A 10,726-nucleotide genomic window follows, 5' to 3' on the forward strand; every position below is an offset into this window, starting at 1 on the left:
ATGAATCAAGGGAGCACTGGTTTGTCAGATGTGCTTTTACCATTGAGGTATGGACAAGAATCATGTTATGAATGCAGAGTTAATATAGTTATAGTGATTGCTGGGAGCAACATCTAAACTATGCTATTAAACAAGTTAAAGGGAAATCACAGGGCTAGTATCTTCAGGATGGTCTATGCTGAACTTATTCATGCAGTTTCAATAGAGAGAAACTTGAGGATCTTCCAAAAGAGATAGTGATGGAGTTGCAAGAGAGACAGCCTATGCATGCAATATACGAGCTGCTGCTGGAATTAGGTGCTTAGTACAGGGATTTATGTTATGATATATAGAAAGTAGCTGATTGTTTGTTATAGGTTTTGTTCTTTTTTTTGAGAAAGCCAGTTGAGTTGGCTAGGAAACTCTTCACTGCAGTCTGTAGAAGATAGAACTCACAAAGAGTTTCGATAACTAATGCTGGACAAAGAATGAAAGGTTTTAAAACACAAAAGCAGATAGCTCTACTGGGTATCATTCTGCAGCAAAGAACATTTCAGATAGCTAAATTTTATTATAAGTCTAGTCCATAGGGGCTTTACATGACACCAAAAGAAAAAAAAGAAGAAGAATGTCTTCTGTCAACTTTCAAGGTTTTCAATCAACTGAATATCATACTCGAACATCATAATTGATACAAATCACAAAGTTTAAAAAGATCTTGGTTTCATCACAATGGTGGAATGCTTCAAAATGTGCAGACTGAATTGCCCGCCTTTCTCTGTTGTGTCAAGCTTTGACTGTCCTGGAGGAGGCAACAACTCAAAGTTCTGCACCAAGCGTCCCAAGGTAATGCCAAGAATTGGCAGTGCAAGGATAATTCCAGGGCAGCTCCTCCTACCAACACCAAATGGAAGATATCTGAAGTCATTGCCATTAGCCTCAACGTGCTTCTCCTCTTCAAAGAACCTCTCTGGCCTAAACTCTTCGGGCTTCTTCCAGGTAGCAGGGTTGTTAGCCAGCCACCAAGCGTTTACCAGGATCTTGCTCTCCGCGGGAATGTCATATCCAGCAAGCTTCGCATCGTGAAGGTTCATGTGTGGGACTAAAAGAGGGATTGCCATACGGAGACGAAGGGTCTCCTTGATTACAGCCTGAAGGTAAGGAAGCTTGTTGAGTTCTGGCTCAGTGATTTGCACTCCTACTCCAAGAACACTGTCAATCTCGTCACGGAGTTTCTTCTGGATTTCAGGGTGGTTCACTAGTTCAGCAATACCCCACTCGATTGACCACAGTGTAGTTTCTATTGCTGCTCACAATCACAACAAAAATTCAACATATTAGCATAGTTATTAAAGTGCCAATAGGCAATTAATGAAACCATAAGAGCAAATGTATTCAATAAAGAAGCATCCTAGCATTGATTGGAATCACACATTTCTCAATCACTATAGACAGAAGTCCTAGAAAGCCAAAAGAAAAGAACTTTTCATTGAGTGCTGGACCATCACATTTGTGGTATTGTTTTCTTAAAACAGGAACACCTCTATTTCTCGAATGAAACTTCTCTACCTTCATTCAAATAATTCAGAATCAATCTGTTGCCATTATTAAACTTTCAACTACTCCAAAAAGGAATACCACAAAAAAAAACACAGTAAAGAACGAATTATACGGCTGAAGTCAAACCCACATTTGCCGAACCAGACAAGTACTTGTCTTGCATAAATTCTTCAGCTAACCGTCTTGTAGATGTCAAGCGCAAGTAAACATGAAATAACATGTACTTCTAGGTCAGCCGTCGATATCAAAGGGGACAGTATTGTAAGGTAGATGTTTCAACATAGGCACCAGTTGATGCTGCTTCACCTAGAGTACCCCCTAAAATTTGAGCAGTTGGTACAACCAACCCACTAGACAATGTTAAATATCAAACTATGACCTATGAAGAAAGCCCCTTTTACTCATCCAAAAGTTATAATCATGGGGCCTATGGAAGCAACCATTTTCCCAGAGCTTTCAAGTTCTCCTTTTAGGTAGAAAAGTGTAGGACTAAAATTGAAATGAGGAAACAAGAGCAATTTACCACCCAAGAGCAAGAATGATGGGTTACAGAGGCAGAATGTAAAAAAGAGACCTTATCATAACTCAATCAAAAGGGGAAACAAGGATATTTGAAATATACCAGCAACATTGATGTTCTCAACAATGTAAAGGACATTATCCTCATTGATCTCTCCCTTCTGTTCAGCCTCAAGAATGTGATCAATGGCACACTTTAGCGAATTATTGTCCATGCTCTTCGTCGTGTTTGCAAGTTTCCTATAAAATGAAATAAAAATGTCAAAACTAAAATCCAAATAATCCAAAAACAAATTAAGATGTCCTATAGCAATTTACAAACGACACGGCCATTCTTCTCGCTAAACAATCAAAACACAATGACGTAAAGGAGTGTTTCTTTTTCTCAAAAGAAACATTTCGCATGATGATTGTGCCTTTAATTTGGACTTTCTTTTTAGCCAATTTGTCTGAAAGGTATCTTCTATTGAATCCTAGAGATAAGAGTATATAGAATCAACATTAAAAAAGTGAACTTACTTTCTTTCATCAACAAAGTAATCTTTGAAAAGCTGCAACCTCCTCTGCTTAATTTCCTTACAGATGTTCAAGTAACCTCTCAAGAAAGGTCTCAATATAGGGATAAAATCACCATAATTGTACTCAAAACTCTGAGCCAATCTACTCCTCTCCCCATTCAAAGCCTTAAGCTTGTTAAACAAAGGATCATCCTCACTCTCAAACCTCCTATCAAACATAATCCTGTACATGTTATTGTACATCATAAGCTGCAACCTTTTCCTCAACACAATCCCATTAGTTGCTGACTCTGGATTTTTCTTCACATCCTCAACAACATGTGCCACTTCATCTTCCCACCCACGCCTATACTGCTGCACCACTTTGTTTGTAAAAAATGGAACAGTCATAATCCTCCTCATTTTCCTCCAGTGTTCACCATATACTGTAAAAACCATATCTTGGCCTTTTCCAGTGAAAATATCAAAAACCACATTCCTTGTTCTTGATCCAAATTCAACCCCTTGTGTATGCAAAACTTCTTTGGCTAGTTCAGGGGATGACACCACCACAAGATTCCTCTGTCCCATTCTTAGCAAGAACATGTCACCAAATTTCTTGGCATATTCAGTGAGGTTTCTGTGATTCAAGTCATCACCAACTTGAAGCCAATTGCCAAAAACTGGCACAGGAATCGGACCTGGGGGCAACTTAAAATTCTTGCTACGTAGCTTAGAAACAACTATAGCTACAATGATAGCAAAGAATAACCCTATAAGGGTCTTCTCTAGAAGGAGAAGATCCATCTTTTGGAGAGCTCAAAATGGCACAAGAGTATAAGAAATTTTACTATAACACAGAGGAATAGTTGCAGTTATTGTTCCACCTGTTGAGTTTAAAAGTGAGTCAAGTGTGATGTTTTATAGAGGGAAAGAGGTTAGGTGGAGAATGTGACGGCGTTAATATTAACGGAGAGTTGGGTGTTGGATTGGGGTAGGTAGAGGGAAGAGAAGAGAAAAGAAACTTGGGAGTTGGTGAGCCATAAGATAAGAAAGTGTGAGGCGGCCCTTTCAATTTCATGTGTTGAAATGAATTGAAATGAACTACTCAACGTTCGTCCACATTTTCAAACAAGTAGGTGGCGACCACGTCATTTTCCGCTTAAGTTTACATCAGCCAAGAAAATTAGAAATGTCCCTTCGGAGACATCCGATAAAAAGCAATATATATATATATATATATATATATATATATATATATATATATATATATAGTATTAGAAAGACAGGCATATGTCCAACTTGAGAGGATGTAAAAATTATATTGGATGGATTTAATCTTTAAAATTTTATTATTTATATTTATTGTACTTTTAAAATTCTGTATTCAGATTAAATATTTATTAAAATTTTATGATTTTTAATATATATACGTTTTGTCAAAAATATTTAAGTCGGATGAAAAATTGCATCTGCCATTATGCCCCAGACCTTGTCTCAAGCACCCATACAATAATTATAAGAGTTTATCTTTTGCAAATTAGTTGTGTAAATTTTTTGATAAACTATCAAATCACATAAAATACAACGATAAGTAATTATTCATAGCATATGTAGTTACTAACCTGAAAAAATAAGATATGTACTCTAATATAACGATTTTATATATTGAAGACATCGTTCTTAAATAACAATCTTTTGTCTTGCTTCTTCTCTTTATTCCCTCACCAACCACCACAAATGCAACACAAACTCGGTCTAAAATTCGTTTGAAGATTATAATATTTGTGAAAAATTAAGAGTTTCCTTCCAAAGTTTGAGTTAACTTAATCATAAAATTATTTTTTTCCTTCCTCTAGTCTTTGGGTACATATTTTGCGCGTGTACCTTATATCAATAAATATATTATTTTAAAAAATTACTTAAACAGTATTAAACAATGTATTTGATTTATAAAATAAAATTAACGAAAAATATTTGTGTTTCTGAAAATGACGAATGTTGATCTCATTTAACTAGTTCAATGAAAAACTAAATCTTGGTCATTAAAGTCTGGTCCTTAGCTGTCTTATTGTGATTTCCGAGGACTTCTATAGCAATATCTTATGAAAATATTATTATTCCTATGACCTAATATGGAAATAAACAAAAAAACAAAAAAAAGTACTTTTATCAACGAAAATTCGCCATATAAAACAAATTAAAATTTTGAATTTCTTTGTTTAAGAATGAAGAGGTTGACGTTATTCATATTAATGGACAATGTAAACTCTAAAATGACCAATATTAACTTAATATTGTATAACAAATAACTTAATATAAAACATAAAGAGAATTGTCATTTGGAATAAATGCAAACGTGAAAATGCTAAAATATAAATACATAAGAAAAATAAAAGCACGAATATAAAAAAAATTAGATTGCATGTCATATCTTAAATTGCATATTGCCTAGTCTTAAAACATGTTTGCCCAAGCTTCTTCAAGGTTAAAAACAAAGTTGAAGTATTTGACCAAGCTTTTAGAAGAAAAAAATGAGTGCTTTTGAGTAGAAGCAGAAGCAGTTTTGGAGAAGCAAAAAAAAAAATACCTTTCCTCAAAAGCACTTTTTAAAAAAGTATTTTTGAGAAAATTATATTTAAAAATACTTTTTAAAAGATTGGTCAAACATTAATTGTTGTTCAGAAGTATTTTCCAAATTAATTAGCCAAACACAAACTGCTTCTCACAAAAAATATTTTTGAGAAAAGAACTTGAAAAAAAGTATTTCTCAAAATAAATTGATTTTAGAAACTTGGCCAAACTGGGTTAGATTGCCAATTGTAAGTTACATCTCAAATTACCCACTACATAGTCTTTTCTTGCACTACCAGTTTACAGTTTGTTCATTAATTTGTACCTTATATAATACCACTAAATAGGAAAAATAAAATACTTTATAAAGGTAAATCTTAATCCGTTTTAAAGTTTCTGATAGGTCGTTTTGAGTACTAGCGTCCTTTTCTGTATTCCGAGACTTTATAAAATAGGGGAGCTTTAATGATTTATGACTTGCGTACGTAGTCTATGTCGTTTTTCGAAAAGATTATATGTGAAATTTTAAATAACAATGTGAATTTTGATTTAAAATATTGTTAGAGTTGACCACGGTCAATATTTTTGGTAAACGACCTCAGATCAGTATTTTTAAAATTTCGTTATGTTTATATGATGTTTTGGACCCCGGGTGACCCGAGGCCGTTTTGGCGCATTATGTGAAATGTTGGAATAATGAGTTTTGAAGTTGAAAATATTGAATTTTAATGATCGATTCTTGATATTTGATATTATTTTTGATGATTTGAGTTGGTGAGCGAATTTGTATGATGTTGTTATACTTACAAAAATATTCGGATTGGAGCGCAAGGTTCTCGGGTGAGTTTCGAATGTGTTTTGGAATATTTTTGGACTGCTGAGAACATATGGTGTTGTGAACTTATAGGTCTCGCATATGCGAAGACGTGATCGCAAATGGAGCCTCGCAATTGCGATGTCAGACCCGCAAATGAAAAGATGGGCTGGGGGCTGGGACTTCACTTTTGCAAAGAAAATATCGCATTTGCGGACTGGAGGTAAGTCTCATTTGCGATCTGGTTGTCATATTTGCGATACTGGAAGGCTGGGCACAACTTCGCTTTGCAAAGTTTTGTCTGCATTTGTGAAGAGGGGACCTTCGCAAATACGAAGGATTAGTTGCTTTTGCGATAACTGGGGAGTTGGGACACTGATCGCATTGCGATCAGTGGTTCACATTTGCGAACAAGAGTTCGCAATTGCAAATTTATAGCTGGGTAAAATGTGCGAATTTCAGGACTTAGCTGATTTTACATTATTTTTGAGCCCCAGACTCTATAGAGGCGATTTTGGAGTGCAGTTTCTTCCCAAATTCATTAGTTAGTAACTTTACTTTGTTTTCAATCAATTTCCATAAATTTCATCATCAAATCTATGAATTGCAAAGTAGAAATTAGAGATTTTGGGTAAACATTAAGGAATTTGTAAAATTAAGATTTAGACCTCAAATTCAGGTCGGATTTCGAAACAAATCACATATTCGGGCTCGGGGTGAATGTGTAATCGAGATTTGATCTTAATTTTAGATTTTGACCATATGTGCCCAGGTTGACCTTTTCAATTATGTTAAAGAATGAACTTTTGTCGTACGGGGGTAGTTTTCAAAGCTTGTATTGACTTGTTTGAACAATATTTGACTAGATTGGATTGGTTTGGAGGCTTATTCTAAAGAAACAGTAATGTTGGATTGTTGACTTTGTTCCGAAAAGAGGTAAGTTCGTGGTTAACCTTGACTTGAGGAAATTAGGACTTAATCGGTCTACTTGCTACGTGATTTATGTGTGGGGACGACGCATATGCAAGATGACGAGTGTATATGCGTTGTCATGGGTTCAAGCACGCGGGGTGGACTACTTAATTACATGTCTTCAATTATATTGTGTCTTCATTTATTCCATATTTTTACTTGTTACATGCCTTACTTGTTACATGTCATTACTTGTTAAATACAAGCCTTCAATTGTTATATGCCTCTATTTGCTACATATTTCTATGTATTCATGCCTTTATTTATTGTCCGTCTTTACTTGTCCTATGCTCTTACATGTTCTTAGATATATGCTTTTGCTTGTCTCATGCCTTTACTTGTTTATTCGCCTTACTTGCTTTCTATTTCACTTTACCATGTAATATTGGATTGTCTTAGAGATTTTATACGTTTCAGTTCCCTTTTTATGTTACGTTGTGAGATATGACGTAGTTGGTAGTTGTTATTAAGATATCTCTCTCTCTCTCTCTCTCTCTCTCTCTCTCTATATATATATATATATATATATATATATATATATATATATATATATATATATAGAGAGAGAGAGAGAGAGAGAGAGAGAGAGAGAGAGAGAGAGAGAGAGAGAGAGAGAGAGAGATCGGGTTGCACACCACAACAGTATTATTATCATATATGTGGATCGGGTTGCACGCCGCAACAGAATTATTACTATATATGTGGATCGGGTTACACACCGTAATAATATTATTATTATATATGTGAATCGGATTACACGCTGCAACAATATTATATATATGTGGACCAGGTTATACACCGCAACATTATTATATATACATATATATGGATCGGATTGCGTGCCGTAACAGAGAGGTTATATTGTGGCTATTCTTGGTTGTTGGTTTCCGTTATCGTATTTTGTTGGGAGACTGAGAAGTGAGGATATTCTAGGGCCCTCTTTCATTTATTTCTTATTTCGGTTATCATGTTAGGTAGTTGTTTCTCTATTTCGGTATCGCTTTTTTGCTTATACTCGTACATGTTTATAGTGAGTGTCTTGTCATAGCCTCGTCACTACTTCGTCGAGGTTAGGCTCGGTACTTACAGAGTACATGGGGTCGGTTGTACTCATACTACACTTGTGCACTTCTTATGCAGATTCCGGTGTAGGTTTCAATGGTGTACAACGGTGATTGCTCGGACCCTTCTCATCAGGAGACTTGAGGTAGAGCTGTACATCATTCGCATACCCTAAAGTCCCCTTCCTTTCTATATTGTGTTTACCTTGTATCAAACAATTTATAATTCATTTCAGACTTTGTTTGTAGTAATCTAGCAGTTCATATACTTGTGACACTAGTTTTTGGGATTAGTTTAGACATCAACGGTTTCAGATTATTATATATTTCAGAGTATTTCAGTCTTAATTTTTTAATATTTTGCTTTTAAATTGTTAAACTGCTTAATTCTTTAGCTAATGTTGGGTTTCCTAGCAAGTGGATGTTAGGCACCATCACGACCTCGTGGATGGAATTTTAGGTCGTGACAGGTTGATATCAAAGTACTAGGTTACATAGGTCTCACGAGTCATGAGCAAGCTTAGTAGAGTCTTGAGGCTATAAGGCTTTAGGAATCTTCAGTTTCCATTTTTCTCTGTCGTGTGACTTTGTTCTGTCGTTAAATTTGAATAATTCTTCTTTTGTTCTCTCAAAGAAGGTGAGGACGCGCACGACATCTGTAGCCGATTAGGAGTCGGAGCTTCAGGTTATAACCACTACTAGGGGTAGCGGCCGAGGCCGAGGTAGAGATAGAGGTCGAGGCAGAGCTTAGCCTAGAGCACATGCAACGACACCCGTTGTTGAGCCTAAAATAGAGCAGTATGATGAGATCCCTATTCCAAACGAACCAGTAGGACCAACTCAGGTCTCAAAGGGTTTCATCGCTACCCTAGTGCTTCAGGACGCCTTAGTCCGCATAATTGGCTTGATGGAGTGTACGACTCAGGTCAATGTGTTTCCTGTGGCACCAGCTATTTCGCGGGATGAGGGAGGAGCCCAGACTCCCGCTACTCACACTCTAGAGCAGATGTCTCATGCAACATCTATCCTGATCCCTATTGAGAGGGAGAAGGTGTGGGGATTCATGGATGGCCTTACATATGGCATCAGACTACAAATTTCCATAGAGAACGAGGATGAGATTTCTTTTACTCGGGTAGTGGAGATCGCCCCGGATAGGGAGGCGACCTCTGATAAGAGGCCCGGTAATTTTGGAGGATTCAATGGTGCCTCATTCTAAGGCAGGGGTTCTTTTGTAGAGGCCACCATATCAGGACGATTCAATCAGCTATACAGGTCATGCATGGTACTTTAGACAGTCGTAGTTCTCATGGACCTCGATCCGAGCAACTAGCATTCAATGCACCTTCAGCTCCCATTAGTACACCACAGATTCAGAGCTATTATAGTGGTTATTCGGGTCATTAGGGTCAGTCTCAGATTCAACAGCCACGCCAGCCGAGAGGATTTTTTGAGTATGGAGATGCGGGTCACATCGAAAAGTATTGTCCCAGATTTCAGAGCAGTATTCTTCAGTAGGGTGCTCGTGCCATGATGCCGACACCGGTTGCTCCACCACCCGCTTAACAAGCTAAAAGCTGGGGTCGGTAGCCCGAGGTGGTGGCCAATGAGTTAGAAGTGGAGGCCAGTAAGTGAGAGGTCATCCCAGAGGTGGAGGATAGGTTGGTGGGGCTCAGCCCTACTGTTATGCATTTCAATCTAGACTTGAGGAGGAGGAGTACGATGCAGTTATTATAGGTATTGTCTTAGCCTTTCATAGAGATGATTCCGTATTGTTTGATCCGGTTCTACATATTCTTATGTGTCTTCATATTTTGCTTCGTATTTGAGTATGGCTCATAATTCTGTTGATGTTCCTATTTATGTGTCTATACCAGTTGGAGATTCTATAGTAGTTGATCGGGTATATAGGTCTTGTAATATTACTATTAATGGTTTTGATACTGTAGTTGATCTTCCGTTATTGGATATGGTGGGTTTTGAATGTCATGACCCAGCCTAAGGCCGCGATGGATAACCGACACTAAGTGTCGATCATCACTAAACTTGCTGATAATCTACTAATCATGAATACAAACAAATAAACTGAACAAGCATAAGCATAGTAGATAAGAACTGTACAATCTGGAAAGCTGACAAGGCTAACACAAGCTGACATATAAAAACATACTAATTGCACATGTGCATATCTACAGGCCTCTGGGAGTGCTGAACTGAAAAAGTACTGGACGGAACAAGGCCCCGTCAAACCCAAACTAGATGACTGTACACATACCAAAAGATAAGTAACTCCAGGAGTAAGCGGAGTGACTCCAACAGCTGGTGGATGGCCTATTGATGTGGCTCAAACGCTGATCTATTTGTACCTGCGCGACATAAAACGCAGCACCTTGGAAGGGACATGACTACGCTATGTACAAAGTATGTAGGGTGGAAAACATATGTAAAGCATACTAAAGTATGAATGTAAGCTGAAAATCTGAATATACTCTGAAAGCTAAACAAGAGTCTGAACTAGCAGTTGCTATGGAACTGAACTGAAGTTTAAGCTGAAATTGTGCTGAAACTGAACTACTATTTAAACCAGTACCTGTCTAGCGATATAGGCTATATCCCCCCAATCAGGTAACTATATATCTGAACTAGCCTCATATACAGTCATGCAATGCAAACTGTAGCTATATACTCATACATAATATGCGTGACTGGTGTTATGGGCTATATCTCCCAGCAGGTAAATATATAATCAA

General features: G+C 37.0%; 1 protein-coding gene across 1 annotated transcript; it reads right to left on the reverse strand.

Moving 5' to 3' along the window:
- Positions 1 to 513: 513 nt before the first annotated feature.
- LOC104097044 (trans-cinnamate 4-monooxygenase C4H1) lies at positions 514 to 3,454 on the reverse strand. Its single transcript, XM_009603552.4, has 3 exons — positions 2,578 to 3,454; positions 2,162 to 2,298; positions 514 to 1,285 (listed from the first exon to the last, which is right to left on the reverse strand). Exons 1-3 carry the CDS (start codon positions 3,360 to 3,362, stop codon positions 687 to 689), a joined length of 1,521 nt encoding a protein of 506 aa, XP_009601847.1. The 5' UTR covers positions 3,363 to 3,454; the 3' UTR covers positions 514 to 686.
- Positions 3,455 to 10,726: the final 7,272 nt, after the last annotated feature.

Source organism: Nicotiana tomentosiformis, chromosome 7 (genome assembly GCF_000390325.3).
Source record: "Nicotiana tomentosiformis chromosome 7, ASM39032v3, whole genome shotgun sequence".
Lineage (NCBI taxonomy): Eukaryota > Viridiplantae > Streptophyta > Magnoliopsida > Solanales > Solanaceae > Nicotiana > Nicotiana tomentosiformis.